The 23,722-nt window shown below is 36.8% G+C and overlaps 1 protein-coding gene across 1 annotated transcript in view; it reads left to right on the plus strand.

Moving 5' to 3' along the window:
* Positions 1-23,722, plus strand: part of LOC115435750 (dolichyl-diphosphooligosaccharide--protein glycosyltransferase subunit STT3B-like) — a 165,262-nt gene that overhangs the window by 92,912 nt on the left and 48,628 nt on the right. Inside the window, exons 5-7 of the mRNA XM_030158356.1 lie at positions 23-122; positions 15,116-15,214; positions 18,338-18,484. Of these exons, the coding sequence (XP_030014216.1) occupies positions 23-122; positions 15,116-15,214; positions 18,338-18,484 (346 nt within the window). The remainder of the gene's footprint in view (positions 1-22; positions 123-15,115; positions 15,215-18,337; positions 18,485-23,722) is intronic.

Genomic DNA, 23,722 nt, shown 5'->3' on the forward strand with positions numbered 1-23,722 from the left:
TTGAACTCCGTCTTTCTTCCAGGTTTCAGCTTGGGGTGGCTACGTCTTCATCATCAACCTAATTCCTCTTCATGTGTTCGTCCTGCTGCTCATGCAACGCTTCAGCAGGAGAGTCTACATAGGTGAGATTCAGCACACGTACACGCTCTCAGAAACATGAATATTTTATTTATGTCCACATTAATTCAACACCATAAACAGATGACTTGGGGGGGTTACTATAGTGCTCATTTGACATTCAGTGTTGCACATAGGGAGTAAAAAGGCAACACAAAGGCCAAGGCAACTGTACAATCAGCATGCCCACACACTCTCACACTCTAACGCTGTGATTTTTTATTTTATTTATTTATTTTTTTTTTACACTGGCAGCACACTAAAGCGATGCACACGGCTGTTGATGTGACACACCGGGTATTATTCTCTTTAGCATACTGACATTGTACAATAAGTGTTACTGATAATTGATACCATCCATTAGCAGCTGATGTGTCTGTAATGCGACAGATATCAGCTTAACACCGGTGCCCCAGTGAACGGCAAAGAAATACATGATAAAAGAGACATTGAAAGTGGAATTGCAAGCAGCGGAAAAAAAAAAAAAAAAACGAGAAGGGGAAAAAAAAGATTAAAGCTGCCTTCCCTTCAAAGAGCTCGCCTCGTCGCACACTCTGAACTCGCCTCGCTGATCATGAATCGAGTCCTAACCTAGAGCTCCCAGCTCCCCACTGATGCTGCAACACCACCCCATTGTTTCTGATCCAAATCAGTAGCCCATACCTGCCAAAAGCGTTGATATTCCCAGGGAAATAATGATATATCATGGCATAAGGAGCACACGGTTGGGTGAGGTTAACCTGGCAACGATGACAGAAGAAAGCGTGACAGAGTGAAATCAAAGGGAGGACATACCGAGCGCCGCTAAAACTCGAGGCAAGAACAGAGGAGGAAGATGAGACGAGGTGACTGGTGGGTTCGACATCCTCAATAACATTATTGGCAAAATGAATAATTTAGCTTCTCCCTCTGTACTGCGCGGCTCTCTTCTTTTACCTCTGGATCTGTTTCTGAATACCTGTACATACTGTCCACTCTACCTGCAGCAGGCGGTACAGTTAGCTCCAAGTTGTAATAATTCACTGTGTTCTGTCGCATACCCTGCACACTATATGGACAAAAGTATTGGGACACATTAAATTCAGGTGTTTCTTTTCTAACAGGGGTCTGGGATAAAAAACAATGACTAATGTTAATATAGTTTTGTATTGGGGTAAATATCACTGCATTGTATTTGTTAGTTTTGTTTAAATATTTTTTTTTGCTTCCAAAATGCCTCAGAGATGGTTTTTATTATTTTACCTGATTTCAACATAGATTTTTTTAAAAATTAATCCATTACTATGATTTTATAAATGTTCTTATTTTTTGTGTTGTGACTGTAAATAATAATTTTCTACCACAACAACCCACCTAATAGCTCCAAGTTGTAGTAATTCACTGTGTTCTGTCGCATACCCTGCACACTATATGGACAAAAGTATTGGGACACGTTGAATTCAGGTGTTTCTTTTCTAACAGGGGTCTGGGATAAAAAACAATGACTAATGTTAATATAGTTTTATATTGTGGTAAATATCACTGCATTGTATTCGTTAGTTTTGTTTAAATTGTTTTCTTTGCTTCCAGAATGCCTCAGAGATGGTTTTTATTATTTTACCTAATTTCAGCATAGATTTTTTTATTAGGTTAATCCATGACTATGATTTTAAATGTTCTTTCTCTAAATTTTTAAAATATTTGAATATATGACTGTAAATAATAATTTTCTACCACAACAAACCATCTAATAGCTCCAAGTTGTATTAATTCACTACATTCTGTCTCATACCTCGTATGGGGTATGTCTGGGACACAAAACAATTATAATAAAAGTCATAATATAGTTTTATATTGTGGTAAATATCATTGCATTGCATTGGTTAGTTTTGTTTAAATTGTTTTCTTTGCTTCCAAAATGCCTCAGAGATGGTTTTTATTATTTTACCTAATTTCAACATAGATTTTTTTAAAATTAATCCATTACTATGATTTTATAAATGTTCTTATTTTTTGTGTTGTGACTGTAAATAATAATTTTCTACCACAACAAACCATCTAATAGCGCCAAGTTGTAATAATTCACTACATTCTGTCTCATACCTCGTATGGGGTATGTCTGGGACACAAAACATTTATAACAAAAGTTCTAATGTAGTTTTATATTGGGGTAAATATCATTGCATTGTATTCGTTAGTTTTGTTTCAATTGTTTTCTTTGCTTCCAAAATGCCTCAGAGATGGTTTTTATTATTTTACCTAATTTCAACATAGATTTTTTAAAAATTAATCCATTACTGTGATTTTATAAATGTTCTTATATTTTGTGTTGTGACTGTAAATAATAATTTTCTACCACAACAAACCACCTAATAGCTCCAAGTTGTACTAATTCACTGTGTTCTGTCGCATATCCTGCACACTATATGGACAAAAGTATTGGGACACGTTAAATTCAAGTGTTTCCTTTCTAACAGGGGTCTGGGATACAAAACAATAATGACAAATCTCATAATGTAGTTATATATTGTGATTAATATCATTGTATTGCATTGGGTACTTTTGTTTAAATTGTTATGTTTGTTTCCAAAATGCCTCAGAGATAGTTTTTACTTAACAACTTAATTTACTTTTTACCTAATTTCAACTCAGATTTTTTTTTTAGTAATCCATTACTATGATTTTAAATGTTCTTATTTTTTGTGTTGTGACTGTAAATAATAATTTTCTACCACAACAAACCACCTAATTGCTCCAAGTTGTAATAATTCACTGTGTTCTGTCGCATACCCGGCATACTATATGGACAAAAGTATTGGGACATGTTAAATTCAAGTGTTTCCTTTCTAACAGCGGTCTGGGATACAGAACAATAATGATAAATCTCATAATATAGTTATATATTGTGATTAATATCATTGTATTACATTGGATACTTTTGTTTAAATTGTTATGTTTGCTTCCAAATGCCTCAGAGATGCTTGTCTCTCAACATGGATTTTGTTTTTTGTTTTTATCCATGACTATAATTTTAAATGTTCGACCTCTAAATTTCTCAAATATTTTTAATGCTCTGACTGTAAATAGTAATTTTCTACCACAACTAACCATCTACTTTCTTCACATCTCACTTAGGAAGAAAAACCTCCGATTAAACTTTAGGAAATATTGATGTTTGTATCTCAAATCACTATCAACAGGACGTCTTATGAGCTGAAGCCATAATTTCCCAAAAAACCCCAATATTTTTGTCCATATACTTCATAAACATCAATATTTCTGAGATATGAAGAAAGTAGATGGTTAGTTGAGACAGAAAATTACTATATACAGTCAGTGCAGTAAAAATATTTTCGAAATTTATAACATTTAAAACCATAGTCATGGATGAAAAAAAATGTTGAGAGAAATGGAGTTAAAACAGTCTCTGAGGGATTTTGGAAGCAAAGATGACAAATCAAAACTAACTAATGCAATGATATAATATAATATATAACCAATATAAAACTACATTATCATTTGTCATTATTGTTTTGTATCCCAGACCCCTGTTAGAAAAGAAACACCTGAATTCAACGTGTCTGACAGTAAATAATAATTTCTACCATGACTACAATAATAATACATCAGTTTTATATAGCGCTTTTCGAGGTACTCAAAGACACTTGACGCCACAGCAAATAACATTACAAGATGAATGAAAAATGAAAAGGGCACATCAAATTGGCTGATCCGATCAGCTGTGGAATAAGTGAAACTAACCCTCTACTTTCTTCACACCTCATTTAAGATTACAAATCTCCTATTAAACTTGAAAGAAATATTGATGTTCTTAAACTGTATGGACAAAAATATTGAGATGCATCATGGCTGCAGCTGTAAGATGTCCTGTTCATGATGATTTGAGACATTATTTGATTTGAGAAATGTCTAAGTAGAACATTTAAAATCATAGTCATGGATTTAAAAAAAAAAAAAAAAAAAGGCAATGTTGAGAGAAATTAAGTACAAACCATCTCTGAGGTATTTTGGAAACAAAGATAACAATTTAGACCAAACTAAGCAATGTAATGATATTTATCTATATTGCGACATTTATCATTATTGTTTTGTATCCCAGACCTTTGTTAGAAAAGAAACACCTCAATTCAACGTATCCCAATACTTCTGTCCATATATTGCATACCCAATGTAATAGGTGTCCCTTGCATAATAAATGTATGAACACTTATAACCCAATACAGTTCAATCAATTCATGGTCAGTTTCATACTCTGATGACTTTGAGTAGTAATTTATTTGTCCATTCACCAAAACATGATGTATACATATGTACATACAGTTTGGATTTCTATATTAAACATGGGCGAAAAGGCGTGGGCTGAAGCACCAGTTTATTTATGGCTACCCTATTTACAAGAAGGAAAGTTCCAGAAACAAAACAAGATATTACTTGTACTGGATGCTTTTATCCTGGGTTCAGAATCCAGACAGTATTTGCTGGTTCCAGACAGACTTTCACATGATCATCAGTCAAGTGTCCCAATACTTTTGTCCATATATTGTAGAGCTGCACAATATATCGTTTGAGCATCATCATCATCGTAGTGCATGAGTGTGCAATAGCCACACAGGTGTCAAACATGCGGCCCGCGAAAGGTTCCAATCCAACCTGTGGGATGAATTTGTAAAGTGCAGAAGATATTAACAGTCAAGGGCGTCAAACTCAAAAATAACATCATAAAAACCTAAAAATAATGACTCCAAATGTTCCTCTTGGTTTAATGTGAAAAAAATAATGTGACATCATGCCTCTAAACAATGGCAACACCAATTTTTTCTCTTTGATTTATTGCAAAGAACATTAAATTCTGATATCCTTTAATAATAAAACGTCAATAACCTGAACAAATATGAATGGCCTGAAATATCTAAAGAAAAATACGTGTAATTTTAACAATATTCTGCCTGTTTTATGCCTCGGTAGATCTGATCTGTAATGTACACATAGAAATCATAAGTTGAGGCAGAATACTGATCAAATTTTTCTTATTATTTCTTCTCATTTTTCTTCAGAAATTGCAGTTTTTTCAGGTTATTCACATCTTTTTTTGTTTGGATAGTTTGTAAAATGTAAATGATTTCGTAATTTAATGTTATTTTTTGCATATAAAAAATTTGGAGTTGTCATTATTTATAGACTATTATGCTACTATTTTACTGGTCCGGCCCACTGGAGGTCAAACTGGGCTGAATGCGGCCCCTGAAAGAAAATGAGTTTAACACCCCTGTTTAGGGATGGGAATCGTTAAGAATTTAACGATTCCAATTCCATTATCGATTTTGCTTATCGATCCGATTCCTTATCGATTCTCATTGGGTGAGGGAATAAAAGAGTACAAACGGGTGTGTTTGCATTAACTGTCATTTATATTTCCATCTGCACATAAAATATACCATATACAGTATGTACAAATAATAAGAACAGATGACGCCAGGCCTGGTTCAGGGGGGTGGTGGCAGTGGCAGCACCGGCAGCGGGATGCAGTGAAAATTAAACTAAAGACTCTTTACTAATTCCTCTATTGCCACATTTCTACTACGTGGAACCGGTTCGACTTGGCTTGTCTCCCGTTGTTGTGCACCTCATTTCCTTTCTCCTACCTCCGGAAACTTGTATTTGGGTACGACGTTTGTTGCCTGCACCGGAACCGGAACTGGGCCCGGTGTTCACTCTGCTGCTACATTCACAAGCGCCGCTAAGTAGCGACTCAAATACGTGACATTCCTGTAAATGATTTCCATGTTGTGGACAAATGTTTGAGCATACGAGAGGGATTCCACCCTTTTGAAGACATGGAAGCTTTGACAGTGTTACAGGTGGCCCTGGTGACACTTTTTAGATGGTTTTAGGTGACTTTTTAGACCGTTTCTGCCTCAACACCATGTTGGCTACGTTCTGACCAAAACAATGCAGCGTAAGCGTGATGTCATCGCGCATGCGCAACTAAGGCGGAATTGATAAGCAGAATCATTAAACAGGCAGGCAAACGATTCCAAGGAATCGCGCTACTGGGAACCGGTTCTCGATTCCCATCCCTACCTCTGTTCCACATGATCATCAGTCAAGTGTCCAAATACTTTTGTCTACATAGTGTAGCTGCGGTCGGAGGTCCAGTCTGCGACCTGCTGTCACGCTCCAGCCTCCTCTTGCTCTATTCCCTCTGTCTAATAAAGCAGAGCGCCGTCTCCTCTGCAGCCAACTTGAACCTTTTGAATACATATCCTCTATGATGGATGTCTTTTCTCCGCTTACGGGCATGTGCTCGGCTGCTGGTTCCCGGTGGCGGTTCCAGGGCCGTCACATCATTCAGCGTCCGCAGAGCAGGTGCAGCGTGCCGCCTACCGGGAGGCTTCGGCAGGACGACGCCCACCTCATCCATTACCGAGCAGCTCTGCCCGGCAGGACAAAATGATTAGATTAGACGTGATGAGAGGGGTTTTGAGTGGAGGACGACATGTGTATTCATCATCTTTTAGTTTGGATGCATTTCCAGTAGAAAAAAATACCCGACATCTGTTTGCAGAAATGACCACCTACAGACAGCTTTTCCATTTCACTGCCAAATCAAAGCAGCGCTGGCCAGAGTGGTTGAAAAGAAGACGCTCGAGGTCATTATTCTATTAATCTGTGTTGATTTGCACCGCAGAGAAGTATTTAACCTCCCTTTTTTAATTAAGGTATTTATTTGAAATTTTTTATGATTTTTTTGCCACCAGTCGGACTGAATAAAGCATGGAGACATGTTGAATTCAGGCATTTCATTGCAAACTGGTGAAAACAAAGATGACCAACTGAATCAACCCCAGATCATAACACTGCCCTCACCAAGGTTATTATCGGAAACTAACAAAATGATGAAAACTAGAACTGAATAAACATTTTCGAAATAAATAAAAACTACAGTTAAAAGAAAAAATGATAACTAGTATTAAGTATTAAGAGATAGTTGTTTCTAGTGTCCTCCTTCATTTTTTTTAATTTTTAATTTTTTTATTTTAACTGCAGTATAAACAAAGCACATGAGCATATGACAAAAAAACAGCATCATGGTCCACAAATCTGTGCGCACTGTTCAGACTTCCCCACTTTGTCATTTTTTGTTTAGTAATATTTAAGTTATTTATATTGTTTACATTTGTCATGGTAGATGTGACATTTTATGTTTTGGCCCTTGAGTTGTATTCAAAATAAAATGGACACAACAAAATAACAAACACTTGATTTTTTTTTTTAGATTACTTGACTAATCGAAAAACTAGTCGAAAGATTTATCGTTAGAAAATTAGTCCTTAGTCGCTGCACTACTGAGGTAGTATGAGTGTACTCAGCTGCAGAGGTGAATCAGCCTTCATTATTAATGAACACTAATAAAGGGTCCCAGATCTTAGGGAAGAGTCTTTATTTGTCATTGTATCTAATCTTTTTAAGATGTAATATGTTCCCCATTCCCATTTCAGAATCCTCCTTCATTTTTTTTTTTTTTTTAAACCTATATTTTATTGTTTCATTTTTGAACTTTTACAACACAAACATTTCGAACATAGTGTCAGTTGTCCTGTATATTGTCCACTTTTTCCATCAATATTCACATGTTGCTTGCTGTAGTCTTATGATATACGTAAGTCTCTCCATGTTGTGAATTTTTTCCATAATGTCTCTCTAATTATTTAGGGTAGGGGGGGTTCCTCTTTGCACCATTTTCGTGTGATGGCTTTTTTAGACGATGCCAATAGGATTTTAATCAAATATTTATCCTTACTCTGTATTAGGGATGTAACGATATGAAAATTTCATATCACGGTTATTGTGACCAAAATTATCACAGTTATCATTATTATCTCAGTATTGTTGAAATTGTGCTCAAAATGTTCAAAAAGTACTAATACACACACTGAAATAATTTAACCAAGTTGTATTTGAAAAAGAAAAACAAAAAACAAAAAACAACAAAACAAAAACAAATAAAATAACTGGCACGATGTACCTTCTGTTGCAGAAACATTCAAATATTAACCCTTAGTGGTCTGAGCCTATTTTGGCCGTTTTTCAGTCCTTTTGATTTTGCCTTTATATATTATATAAACAAATGTTTACTATACCCATGTTTGGGATCTGTTTTTTCAGCACAACTTCATCTGTATCATCTGTCTATTATTTTTTTCACTTTAACCTATTATATCAACACAAAAGGACCAAAAATACACAAAAAATATAAAATCTGATTTGTAAAATGTTTATAATTTACTGCATAAATAACACACAGATGTTTAACGAACCTTCTCAAAGACTTTAAAAGTGAATATTGGTTCCAAATATTAGGTATATAAAATTAAAATTGTAATAAATTAAAACTATACTCAAATATTTGACATAAAAGCAGATCTTTACATAGGCATTTTCTCCTTAAAAGTGCGGTAATCAAACATGGTTATCATGATAATTAGAATTTAAACGGTAATACTAATCATCTGCAATTTTACCGCAGTTTATCGTTATACCGGTAATCGTTACATCCCTACTCTGTATGTCTTTTCCTATTAAATGACCCAAATATAACACAGAACATGTCCTTGGTAGTTCGTCTCCCAATATTTTTCCCAGTTCTTCACTGATATTATTCCAATATTGGGATAGTTTTGTACACTGCCAAAAAAAATTGCATATGACCCACATCCTGCTCACCATCCTCCTTCATTTTGACCATAAATAAATCATTTTCATTTCCACTCTGTAAATTTTCCTAAACTTTTCATTTTCATCTTAGAATAGAGATGACCAGACAGTAGATAAAACCAGAGCTGGGAAAAACATCACACAGTCTTGTAATTCAATTGAACGTTTAAGCACTTGAGAAAGGAGAGCGCATGTACAGGCAGATACGTACGCGTTCAGCTTTTTAAAGATCAGTGTGTATATTAATCCACCGCAGCTATTTGTTACACTGTAATATAGAAAAACAAGTGTAGGTGGGTGAGAAGGGGTAGCAACAACCTTGATTTCCATTTTCTCACTCTGGCATCTCCAATAATGTTGCTCTGAACAGAATACGGTAAAATCAGCAGTGATAGATTCAGAGACAGAGCAGCTTCTGCATGTGCGTCTGGTCTGCAGGGTTTAATGAATGTGACCTGCAGCGGAAGGAACCATCTAAGAATGCATTGATTCCAGCTGGCTAGTAGATGTGTTATCCTCCGCTCTCGACAAGGCGATGAGATAATCATGATGTAAATTATTCTGAAGATGTGCGCTGTTCCAACAGGACAGCAGGCTCTTCTCACAGCAGGATACACATCTTTTGGTGTAATAGCAATACTAATCAAGCCTACTTGTGAAGGCGGCTGCAGAGAGAGTCGAGGTTTGATTCGCTGCCCAGAAACAAGTTGGCGTAGATGTTTTTTTTTTGTTTTTTTTTGTTTTTTTTTTCTTCCCCACATTTCCCTTCAGAGGGAGTCTGGATATATAACCATACAAATCTAATAACTGGGAGTAATTGGATAACTGTTATAATAAGATCTGATGCATTTACATGCACTTGAGAAATACGACAGTCGACCCTGGTTTAGACGTTTCAGTCCATTATCGGGTTTGTTTCAGAGTACGTACATATGTAATTTTTTTCAATTTATTTGTAAGTTTTGCCATATATTCAGTGCATACAGCAAATTGAAATTACAGAGATCTAAGGCTCACGGTGCCACAAGGAACATAGCAGAAAAATATGAAAATATTAAAAAGATAGAATATAATTATGAAGGTATTATAAACATACAATGAGCCTGTTAACATTATCATAAAAATCTAATAACTGGGAGTAATCGTATAACTGTTATAATGAGATCTGATGCGTTCATATGCACTTGAGAAATACGACAGTCGACCCTGGTTTAGACGTTTCAGTCCATTATCGGGTTTGTTTCAGAGTACGTACATATGTAATTTTTTTCAATTTATTTGTAAGTTTTGCCATATATTCAGTGCATACAGCAAATTGAAATTACAGAGATCTAAGGCTCACGGTGCCACAAGGAACATAGCAGAAAAATATGAAAATATTAAAAAGATAGAATATAATTATGAAGGTATTATAAACATACAATGAGCCTGTTAACATTATCATAAAAATCTAATAACTGGGAGTAATCGTATAACTGTTATAATGAGATCTGATGCGTTCATATGCACTTGAGAAATACGACAGTCGACCCTGGTTTAGACGTTTCAGTCCATTATCAGGTTTGTTTCAGAGTACGTACATATGTAATTTTTTTCAATGTATTTGTAAGTTTTGCCATATATTCAGTGCATACAACAAATTTAAATTTCAGAGCTCTAAGACCCACGGTGCCACAAGGAACATAGCAGAAAAATATGAAAATATTAGGAAGATAGAATATAATTATGAAGGTACTATAAACATACAATGAGCCTGTTAACATTATCACAAAAATCTAATAACTGGGAGTAATCATATAACTGTTATAATAAGATCTGATGCGTTCATATGCACTTGGGAAATACGACAGTCAACCCTGGTTTAGACATTTCAGTCCATTATCGGGTTTGTTTCGGAGTGCGTACATATGTCATTTTTTTCAGTTTATCTGTAAGTTTTTCCATATATTCAGCGCATATAACAAATTGAAATTTCAGAGCGCTAAGACCCACGGTGCCACAAGGAACATAGAAAAATATGAAAATGTAAAAAAATAGAATGTTACCATGAACATTCAATATAACTGTAAACATACGATGAGACTGTTTACGTATGATGACTGGGAGTAATTGGATAGCTCTTATAATAAGATCTGATGCGTTTACATGCACTTGAGAAATATGACAGTCGACCCTGGTTTAGACGTTTCAGTCCATTGTTGGGTTTGTTTCAGAGTGCATACCTGAATGACAGTAAAGTTTGTCTAAGTCTAACATAATGTAATTTTTTCAGTTTAGTTGTAAGTTTTGCCATATATTCAGTGTATACAGCAAAGTGAATTTACAGAGCTGTAAGGCCCACGGTGCCACGAGGAGTATAGAAAAATATAAAAATCATTTGGGACATCGTCCGTCTGTATGTGCAAAAACGTTGGTGTGGACTGAAGGCCGAGGGTTTTCAAGTGCGTGCAGGTTATGTTCTATGATTTTATTTGTTTTTGCACATGCGTAGATGTAAAAGAACGAAACTAATCAGATAAAGATATACACTCAGTCAGTGGAAACTTTGAGACCATAATTTTCGTCATAATTTTTATTTTGAAACCCTAAACTGGATTTTTTTCACATGAATCATTTGTTTAGGATATTGGCATACAGAAACAAAAATCTAAAGTTTCAAGAGTACTTTCAAAACAAGAAACTTAACAAAAGAAAATGGCACCTGCTGAACACAAAGTCCCAACAGTAGCGGTCCTGGTCTGCAGTTGTCACTCCCTCTCTCCCTGGACTATGCGGTCTATCGTCAGCAGAGCCTGTGATGTTGTGGCGTTCAACCAGGTTTGTGATTGTGGGTTGGGAACAGCCCATACATAGGCCTGGCTATATGACTGGAGCTCAAACCGACCTCCACCATACCCAGTGCCAACCCGGAGACGTTGTTCAGGTGATAGACATGGAATGATGCCGTTCACTGGACTAACAATGGTGGCTTTTATACAGGGTGAGTCAGAAAAAACGCTCTTTCCATTCAAAGAAATTGTACTGCTAAAACGGAAACACTGGTTTTTCTTTTGACCATACAGTCATATTGATGTGGTTATTGAGCATGTCTGGTGATGTAGTCATAGATTTATTGCATTGCATAAGAGAGAGAAGGTCCATTGTTTATTGGGCACTGAAATACCTGCCAACACAATGTATGCCACAGTGAACAAACTTGAAATTGACAACAATTACAGGAGTCGGGGCTTTGCTTTCACACTCAGGACATAGGCCTACATGACAGTGCCCAGGGAGTTTTCATCATGGCAAGACCACAGCGATTGCAGGTATTATTTCCTCATCGAGTTGTCTGTTTGGGTCAGGAGAGAGAGTGGCCACCTAGATCCCCAGACTTGACCCCCCTTGATTTTTTCTTGTGGGGGTATCTTAAAAACCGTGTGTATCAGACTGTTCCACAAACTCTTCAGGAACTCCGAAATCGCATCACGGCTGAAATCCAAGCTCTACGACGAACACGAATGGCGAGAAGAGCTGTGTTAGAGATGCGACAACTAGCACAGATTTGCATCAATCTGAATGGTAGCCAGGTTGAAGGTCGTGCCGGACGACTTCGTTGAGACAAAACATTTTGATGGCGAGTAAACATGCTGTAATGGTTGACAATTTCAATTTCATTCACGGTGGCATAAACTGTGTTGGCAAATATTTTGGTGCACAATAAACAATGGACATTCCCTCTGTTATGCTATGCCATAAATCAATGATTCAATCGCCAGACATGCTCAATAACCACATCAATATGACTGTATGATCAAAAGAAAAATAAGCATTTCCATTTCAGTGGTACAATTTCTTTAAATGAAAAGAGCGTTTTTTCTGACTCACCCTGTATAGACCTTCCAAACCAATCCTCAAATTGTGCACATACCCACTGAGTATTACCCAATGTGTATTTGTACTTTTGCAAAGAGACCAACCCATGTGCAGTGAACCGTGACAACATGACAACTCATCATTATCTACACGACCCGAGCACTAAGTCATCAGTAAATCCACAATGAATAATTACAACCCCCCTACAAGTAGAAATACGCAGACATTTCTACCGCAAAGTTTCTATTGACTGTCAGTGTACATGCATGAAGACATCAGAGTATTTGGGAGAAATCCAACTGTATTAACCTAATTTTGTAATCAGATTACTGATAAAGCATATCAGATTATACTATTTACATGATCACTTGCATAACCTGATGACATTAAGATCAGAGCATTATTGTGCATGTAAATGGACCTCAGTGATTTTAAGCACAACCACAGTGAAACAACAATAACTGAGTCCATCATCTGTGGGACACCCACTTCCCTTTTGTTAACGCTGACCTTAAATGGACTTCCACCCACTTCCTGAGGTTTTCTAGACCCTGTCGTGTTGTATTAATGAAGCAGAGCCCACTACAAACACACATGACTCTACTAGACAGATATTTGCGTTGTTATAAAGCCAACTCATGATGCCAAGAATCTGATTTCCAGCCCGAGGTGCCAATTTTACACATCTTCATCTCTCGGCTTGTGTCTCCAGTTTGTAATAAGACTCTGCAGGTTGTTCGACAGAGCTGATGCTTTAGTCTCATTGGCTGCGCTGTGGCTGTATCGGACCAGAGGAGCTTTATTCGAAAGCTTTATTACGGGATCTTTGTTTCAGCGTTTTGGACGTGACCCCTGTGGGCTTGTTTGAAACGGTTTTCAGGTTTCGGCGGAGTTTTCACAGAGCGCCCGTTGTTGGGTTTTGCAGCGAAACTCCCGAGTGTGTAAATCGTTTGAACTCCGAGGCTTAATCATGCTTAAACTGTCAGTCATGATTTAAGCCCAAATGGTATTTTGTTCTTGTGTATCGCGTCAAGGACTTTGCAAGTTTGTTTCCAGGCGAAGATGGGAGGGGGAGGGTGGAGAAAGGCTGCTACAGTACAATCACTACCATTGTGTCTTTGGATATCTTTGTCCTCCATATTCAACAGTTTGTAGGCCTTGACAATAGGCTTCTTAACTGATTTGCTGACGTCTTGGATGCGTTTCTGACTACATTTATTCCCATCCTCAATTGGTCTCTTGTTTAGACTGTAAGCACTAGAGTCCCAAGTCCACTCTGTAAAAATAAAAAATCTTACCAAGTGTATTTTTCTCATTTCTAGTCCAAATATCTCATCACACTTAAAATAAGACATAATCACTTAAAGAGTAACTTTTCAGTGAGCTATAAGAACTTATTTTTAGACAATAGATCTTGAAAATCTTATTTCAAGAAATCTTATCAAGATAATCTTCACTTGTTCCATTGGCAGATTTTTTTACTTGAATTAAGCAACAAAATCTTGTTACTACTACTATGAATATTTATCACGACTTGTACTGTGCACCTGCCTGTTTTTACCCCTGTTTCTATAGTTATTGCTATTATTGTTTTATTATTTCCTTTTTTTATATTCTAATTCTTATATCTGTACATTCAATGTTGTGCTGCTACTGGAAACTTAATTTCCCAGAGGCTCTGCCCAAAGGATCAATAAAGTTCAATCCAAACTAATCTAATCTAATCTAATCTAATCTAATCTAATCTAATCTAATCTAATCTCCTTTAAGAAAAATATGTGCAATTTTAACAATATTATGCCTCAGCTCACATTTACACATTACAATTTACAGATCACAATGGATCTACGAAGGCATGAAACATTTAGTAACAGGCATCTGGAAATGAAAAATATAGTATTTAACTTTATGATCAAAATTACTTCTCAAGACTCAGTGACACCCTTTTTTTTTTTTTTTTTTTTTTTTTTTTTTTTTTTTGCATATTCATCACATGGGCCCAGATTGAACCTTTTGCCGGGCCATTTTTGGTCCGTTGGCCGTATGTTTTGACACCCCTGATATATCTCATTATGTTTTACCAAGAAAAAAAAGGAACTGAAACAACTATTAGGATGCAACTCATGCATTGTCTTATCTACATGCACAGATGTAGCAAATATTACTTTACAGAAAGCCTCCTTATCTTCAATGTCTGTCTTCGTCTGCACATCAGCTCATAAATGAACCGTAAATGCCGACTTCAGGTGCTTCCAGGTTTACTTCTGTACGACAGCACACTGTGACGTCTTTATTTTTGACCTGATATTGTCTAATGATGTACAAAACAACACAAATACATCGGATCTGACCAATAAATAGACCCGATATTCACCTGTTCATCTGTAATTCCTTCTAACTTGTGTTTTTTTTTTCTCCTTCTCTTCAGCCTACAGCACCTTCTACATCATCGGCCTGGTCCTCTCTATGCAGATCCCTTTTGTGGGCTTTCAGCCAATCAGGACCAGTGAACACATGGCCGCAGCAGGTCAGAAACCAATCACCTCAGGGCTGGATGGGGAGTGGAAAAAATCATATTGAGCGAGTAATGTGTTTACTGCAGGCTTTTATAGCTGTGTAAAATAATATTGTTAGTCCTCACACGAAGCAGAAAAACACTTTGACTCTGACTGCAGATGAAGCATCAGTGTAGCATAAAAAAAGAACACAAATCAGGAAATAATTTAATAGCCACGCAACAAGAGAAATGAAGAAAACAAAAAGGCCTTCACCTGAACAGAAATACAGGAGAAAATAAGTGTGTAAATAATGTCAGCTTTTTTAGTTGGTGTTGATATAATGGCTTGGGAACAGAGCCGCATAATGAGAGATTATATTTGTTGTTTGTTCAGAATGAAATGAATAAAAAAACAAACACAAACCATAAATATCCACACTGTGAAATGAATGCATGTAGGCACCTGTAAATGACTCAAATCATTCATATGTTAAAGGAGTGATATTTTTCTTTTTTTTTTAAATGGAAGTATGCATTTTAAAACATTTCCCTGTGGTCTGCATCAACTGTAAATGCTCTGCTTGGGTCTAAATTCTTCATTCATTCAACTCCACAGGTCCATCTTCAACAATATTTCTTAGTAATGACATGAGAAGGGTGGTTTTGAGCGCTGGCCCTTTAAATCCAAATGAGCCACTTCACACCCCACCCCCTCCAGGCTGTTGGCAGTGCTGCTCTGTCTCGTTCTCGTGTGTTTATTAATACAACCAACAACTGAACATTTTAGGTAATCGGCTCGAAGTTTGGACATATTTTCAGTTTTTACTACAACCGCTGCTGCTGATAAACAATTATGGCGTACTCAGAGAAATGTTCGTCGGAAGTCTTGACCTTATATGTGCAAATATCGTGACATAACTAATTATTAACCCTTTCATGCATACTGGTCACTCCAGTGGACAGCTATTCAAAGCTGTTCTCTTGTATATTCATGGATTTTGTTGTTTTACTTGCATATCAACCAACACAGTGGACGCTTATGCACCATCCCATACAATGCAATTCATACCATTACTGTTCTTGATCAACCTGATCTGCAGTAACATATTTAAATGTAAATCAATTGCTAATGGTTATTAGACTGTAATTAGCAGGGTTTTTTTAAACAACATTTTTTTTGGGCATATCTGAGTAACAACTAGAGACCCAGAAAAGGAAAGGTTTTGGCTTTTTTTACATTTAATAATTGTATTGATTGGAAATAGTATGATGCAACAGTTTTTTCAGATAGATTTTTTTTTAATATGGAATGTCCTTTGCAGTGGACATCCTTTTTTTATAGATAGATAGATAGATAGATAGATAAAGCTGTAAAACTCTTGTCCCCTACAGAGGACAAAAATGCATTGCTGGGTCTCAGGAGGTTATAGAATGTTAAAATGTGAGAACAGATTAACAGCATTAAAAAAATGTATTTCATAGTTTTCACACAGTATGTCAGTAAATGCATGCTGTCCAGCATTTTGTAACCCCATGAAAAATAGGTTCATAAAAAAAAAAAAAAAAAATTCAATTACACTGCTTTTTTCATACCTAAAGAGAAACAAAAACACTCAAGAAAAAAATCTTGATTGAAGTTCTCATAATTCATGCATGAAAGGGTTAAACATAACAAATTAACCCATAAAGATCCAGACATCCACCATCCACCAAAAGTATCCACGGATCAAAATTGTTCATCCATTTATTCTATCATTCCATGTACATAATTGGTGTAAAATACAGTTTGTCATCTTTTTATGGTCATCAGATATGACCCATTTGGATGTTCAGAGGCTCTGTAGTTATCATGGAAACACTGTCATCTTCTACAACATTGATTCACCAGTAAAACCCATGGAGTTGGATCAATGACAGTGGATGGACACACTGGGTTTATGTTCAGTTAATGATATTTATGACTGAAAAAGATGCTTTTTCTTAAGTCTTTTCTGTTTTGATACAATAACTTTTGACTTTACTCTGAGCTTTTATGAACATTTGCATGATTAGTCAATGAAACATAGCAAAAATAGATGATTTTCCTTGAAAAAAAAATATTCAGAGGATAATATTATAATAAATGGTGATAAATCACTTAGAAAAGGTTAAATAGGGAGAAAAATTCATTTGGGAACTGCCACAAAACTCACTCTGGGTCCTTATGGGTTAAGCAGGAATTGAAACAGGGTTGTAGAAATCCACTTGATTTTTGCTGGAATGAATATTAAAGATACCTTTGCAGCACCTGGAGGGTTCAAATTCAAACTTTTTGAATTGTTAGGGTCCCCAAAGACACAAATAAATGAACTAAAGACTAATAAAAGTTGGTTTAGCAAAATATGACCCCTTTAAATTAATCTTATGCCACAGATATTTTTCTTAGTTTTATAAAACCCATGACTACGTTAGAATGACTCCAAAACCAGTGGAAAGACTCATTCAAGCCATAATTGTTGTTGTCCAACATGTGGACAACAACAGCTATAATACTGGATAATACTGGATGTAGAAGACGCAGAGGCTTTAGATGCATACAAACCAGACTTTAGCTGTTTACATGTGATATAGAGGAACAAATAGAGAAAATGTTCAGTTTAGCAAAAATATCAGCATTAGTGTGGACAGAGTTTCAGACAAAATAATTATCTTTGGGAAAAACAACAATGTGGTTTGGTTTGTCTGAGTGTTTGGAGTTGAGTTTGAGTTGTATGGACAGAGATATTTAATAAAATGAAGGTTTTAAGGGGAAAAAAATGGAGGAAGAAAATATCTGTTCAGAAAAATATCCTTGTTAGTGTGGACAGGTTTTTTAAGCACAGATGAAAGAAGACAAAGGTAACAAATCCAATAAAAGCAAAAGGAAACGCATGAATTGGATGGTTACTGAAGACGTTCAATAGTTTATCCACAAACCAAAAACACACGGTTTAGCTGAAATAATGAAGAATATAAAGTAGAGATGAGTAAGTAAACAATGATGAAGAATGCCTGACAATATGTGCTGTTTTAGTTTTCCTCATCCCCTGTAACACCCTGTATCATCACATTAAAGTGGAAAAGCGCTGAACAGTGACTTTGAGATGGTGACCCTGGTCTTGTTGGTCCCTGCAGGTGTGTTTGTGCTGCTCCAGGTCTACGCCTTCCTGCAGTACCTGAAGGACAGGCTGACCAGACAGGAGTTCCAGACGCTCTTCTTCCTGGGGGTGTCTCTGGCGGCCGGCGTGGTTTTCCTCTCGGTCATCTACCTGACATACATAGGTCAGTTCACATTGAAATTCTGAAATCACACACTGCACCTGATGCATCATTTTGTTAGCCTCATATATTCAAGATTCAAGAATGTTTATTGTCATTACGTGCACCATAACAAAATTTTTCTAAGAGGTAGTTCTCGGCTAGATACAAATAACGAAAAAATATACACTCAAGGAAAAAAGAAACGCACCATTTTCATTCTCTCGATTTTTCCAGAAATATGACAGTTATTGCAAAATTACAAACTGCAATGAGTTCAGTATTATTCTGAGTCAAAATGAAATGATTGTTTTCCTGGTTCCAGTTGATTGATTTTGATTAGCAGTAAGAACTGTATTTGTGTACTCCTCACCCATGTCTGCTCATGAGTGAAACTCACAGATGAATTGGACCTCTCCTCAATTGTGCACAACCATTCCCTATAAAAAGACACCAAAATGGAGCAGAAACACATTTATCCACAATGCCACCACTACTGCAACCAGAGAGAGACCGGGCCATGTTGGGCCGAAACCTGTCACAGAGATGTGACAGCCTATTGGGACGGTCCTGTGCAGCGGTTGTAACATGTGGTCGACCAGATCTGGGACGGTTGTTGGAGGAGCCGGTGGTGTGGTAACCCTCAGCAAGGCATCCAGCGGTAGAGTGGTGGACTCCAAACACCGTGGCTACGGCCCGTCTGCTCCGTCCAGCTTGAAACATGCCGATGGCCCGATCTCTCTCCAGTTACAGTAGTGGTGGCATTGTGGACAAATGTGTTTTTGCTCCATTTCGGTGTCTTTTTATAGGGAATGGTTGTGCACAATTAAGGAGAGGTCCAATTCATCTGTGAGTTTCACTCATGAGCAGACATGGGTGAGGAATGCACAAATACAGTTCTGATTGCAACTCAAAATCAATCAACCGGAACCAGGAAAACAATCATTTAATTTGGACTCAGAACAGTACTGAACTCATTGTAGTTTGCAATTTTGCAATAACTGTCATATTTCTGAAAAAATCGAGGAAATGAAAATGGCGCGTTTCTTTTTTCCTTGAGTGTAATAGAAAAACACTCAAGAATATGTATGTCGATATCAAAGACACTATAGAATTAGCACAGTTGCCTAATTTATCGATTATATGGACAAAAGTATGGGGACATGTTGAATTCAGGTGGAGAGGAGATGGTGCTCTGCTTTATTAGAGAATAGAGTGAGAGGAGGCTGGACCTCTGACCACAGCTACACTATATGGACAAAAGTAATTGGACATGTTGAATTCGGGTGTTTCTTTTCTAACAGGGGTCTGGGATACAAAACGATAACAACAAATGTCATAATATAGTTTTATATTGTGAAAAATGTCATATTGATTATTGATATTGATGTTTATATTGCAAATCATTGTGAACAGGACATCCTACAAGCTGTAGCCATGATGTGTCCCAATATTTTTGTCCCTATAGTTTATAAACAGCAGTATTTCCGGTATTTTCAGCAGTATTTATTTTTCGTGTTCTGACTATAAGTAATTATTTTTTACCACAAATAACCATCTGCTTTCGTCACATCTAGCTTATTTTTGGATTTTATGTGTTTTCTTACTTGCTGTTTTTAATCACCTTTTACATGTTTCTTTTCTAATGTTTTAAATGTGTTTCTTTTTCCCTGTCGTTGTATTTCAGTGTCCTTTGTGAAGCACCTTGAATTGCCTTGCTGCTGAAATGTGCTATACAAATAAACTTGCCTTGCCTTACAGAAATCTCACATTAAAGCTGCGTATGACTTATGTCACCATTTGTTCATCAAATCTGTAAAACCTGAGTCATAGCCTAAGTGTCACGAATCCGTAAGTCTGTCCGTGATTACGCACCCGATTCTCTTCCTTCACAGTGAACAATTTCGAAGTGTTGTCCACCATAAACAATCCATTACAAACAGAGCCGGTAGGTCACTCAGGCATTTTCGGAAATTTGTCAAGATGTGCATTGTGGGAGGCGGAGCTCCACACGGCCGCAGTAGCAGCAACAACAAACATGTCGACCGAGGGAAAGCGGGTGTGTGGTACACTTTGAAACTGTTCACTGTGAGGGAAGAGATTGAGGTGCGTCATCATGGAAAGACTTACGGATTTGTGACACTTAGGCTATGACTCGGGTTTTACAGATTTGATGAAGAATTGATGACAAAAGTCATACGCAGCTTTAATGTGAGATGTTTGTAAGCTAGATGTGAAGAAAGCAGATGGTTATTTGTGGTGGAAAATGATTATTTATAGTCAGAACACAAAAAAAGGAACATTTAAAATCAGTCATGGATAGAAAAAAAAAAAAAAAAACAATGTTGAGAGAAATTAAGTAAAAAACATCTGAGGCATTTTGGAGGCAAAGATAACAATTTAAACCAAACTAACCAGTGCAATGATATTTATCACAATATAAAACTATTATCATATTTTTCGTCATTGTTTTGTATCCTAGACCCCTGTTAGAAAAGAAACACCTCAATTCAATGTGTCCCAATACTTTTGTCCATATAGTGATTGACTTAGGTAATTATGCTACAAGGCTAACAAATCCTGGTCGTGCACACTTGATTAGAACTAGTCACCTGGTTCTGCACGGGACTGTTTTGTCATTTTAATGCTTGTTTGTTGGTTTTAAGTTTCTCCCGTCTGGCTGTACACGATTTAAAAAACCTGTCACACATTCCTCAGATTAAAGCAAGCTTGTCTGGGTTTTTTAATGAATGGTAGAAGGAAGCAACAGGCGCTTATCAGCAAACAGCAATTATGAGGAAATTGAACTGTGGAGAGAGTGACAGTTGTTCAGATGGTGTAATGGATTGGGAGTTGATGCAGCATGTGGGTATTTTAAGTAGGTAGGTGATTTCTATTATGATGCAGAATGTCTTTTTCTTCCACACACTGAAACAGTCACAGTCACTGATGATAGCAATTTCATGCTGGAGACTTAACTCTGTCAGAGATAATAGATCTGGATGCACAGATGAACTGTAATCTGCTGTGGGTGTCTGGTCTTCGCGCAGGACGTCAGTCAAATAGCATCACTGTAGGACACATAGAAGGTCTGATAAATGACTCCTCTGTAACACATCGCTGGTGAGTGGTGAGGAGTATTGTGTTGTCAGTGTCCCTTGTGAGTAATCGTGAAGTATGTTTAAAGGTGCGGGAGACTTTCGTGACCAATTTTTCATCAAATCTGTAAAACCTCAGTCGTAGCCTATGTATCACGAATCTGTAAGTCTTTCTGTCATTACTCACCTGAGTCTCTTGCATTACGGTGAACAATTTCTTAGTGTCATCCACCACAAACAGACCATGTGTTTACAAACAGAGCCGGGAGGTAACACGGGTATCTTCGGAATTTTGTCGCGACGTGCATTGTGGGAAAGGGAGGTTTGCGCAGCCGCCTGACAGTGGCAGCTGCTACAGACACGACGCGGAAACGGCAGGAGCTCCCTTCCCTCTATGCATATTCCTCCACCATTTCCGCCGTTTCCGCATGTTTGCTTCATTCATATAATATCATACAGGGTGGGGAAGCAAAATTTACAATGAGCATTTAGTTGTTTTTTCTCAGCAGGCACTACGTCAATTGTTTTGAAACCAAACATATACTGATGTCATAATCATACCTAACACTATTATCCATACCTTTTCACAAACTTTTGCCCATATGAGTAATCAGGAAAGCAAACGTCAAAGAGTGTGTGATTTGCTGAATGCACTCGTCACACCAAAGGAGATTTCAAAAATAGTTGGAGTGTCCATAAAGACTGTTTATAATGTAAAGAAGAGAATGACTATGAGCAAAACTATTACGAGAAAGTCTGGAAGATACTATTAAAGAAGAATGGGAGAAGTTGTCACCCCAATATTTGAGGAACACTTGCGCAAGTTTCAGGAAGCGTGTGAAGGCAGTTATTGAGAAAGAAGGAGGACACATAGAATTAAAAACATTTTCTATTATGTCAATTTTCTTGTGGCAAATAAATTCTCATGACTTTCAATAAACTAACTGGTCATACACTGTCTTTTAATCCCTGCCTCAAAATATTGTACATTTTGCTTCCCCACCCTGTATGGTTGCACTGCCGCTGTCAGGCGGCTGCGCGAACCTCCCTTTCCCACTATGCACGTCGCGACAAAATTCCGAATTGATTTACACTAAAATGTATAACTGCAGACCAGGTTTATCAAGATCAGCAACGTTACAGTAATGGGATGAATGTCAGTGTATGAGATGATGCATAAGCTTCCACTGTGTTGGCTGATATGGAACTAAAACAACAAAACCCATAAACATACAAGAGAGCAGCTGTAGAATAACTGTCCACTGTAGTGACAGTATGCATGAAAGGGTTAAATTAATCATGTATATTTGTTGACTAGTCAAAAGATTGGTTGTTAGAAAATTAGTCGTGAGTCGCAGCACTAAAATGAAACTTAACATGCTTTGAACGTCCGACTCATGGCTTCTGTGCTGCATCCTACTTTTCATTAACCCGTTCGCCGGAGTTCTCAGTCAGATTTTCTCCGGAGGGAACAGTCATTACCTCCTGCTGCAGCCCAAACATTAGCGTGTGTGCTGCGGCTGCTCTTACGCCTGTGCTGTTGCTGTTGGGTGGAAACCTCTTAGTCCAAAATGATTACACTGGTCAACAACAAATTTATTGTTTAAGTTTTTTGAGCTGATTTAGGATCATTTTGGTGTGCTGAATCCAAAAATCACATTAATTTTGCTCAATCAGGTCAACTTTCTGAACTATGCTACATATTGGCTTTTTAACATTTTTGCTTACATTTATGGGCATTTTCACATCATATGATACAAAATTCTTTCATATTTCTTGCAATAAACGAGTTCTGAAGATTTTACTTCTGCCAATTTATGATGAATGTTTTTTTTTAATATTACAGGTGAATGAAATGGCTTCGACTAGAAGATCTTGCAAAAATAAGCCTGACGTATTCTGCTACATCTGCGGTGAATACACCATTGTACCTAACAGGAATCCTGTTAGAAAATGATTTTTTTTCTCTTAAAACCTATTTTGGGTGAGAATTATATAAAAAATCAACTGATAAAGTCACAAAAATGTAATCAATTTTGTGAGAAGATCAAATTTTTCAAAATCAAATTAGCAAAAAAAACCCGACCTGATTGAGAAAAACAGATGTCATTTTTGGATTTAGCAGTGCAAAATGGTCCTAATTCAGTTGAAAAAACCTAGACAA

This window comes from Sphaeramia orbicularis, chromosome 16 (genome assembly GCF_902148855.1).
Source record: "Sphaeramia orbicularis chromosome 16, fSphaOr1.1, whole genome shotgun sequence".
In the NCBI taxonomy this organism is placed as follows: domain Eukaryota; kingdom Metazoa; phylum Chordata; class Actinopteri; order Kurtiformes; family Apogonidae; genus Sphaeramia; species Sphaeramia orbicularis.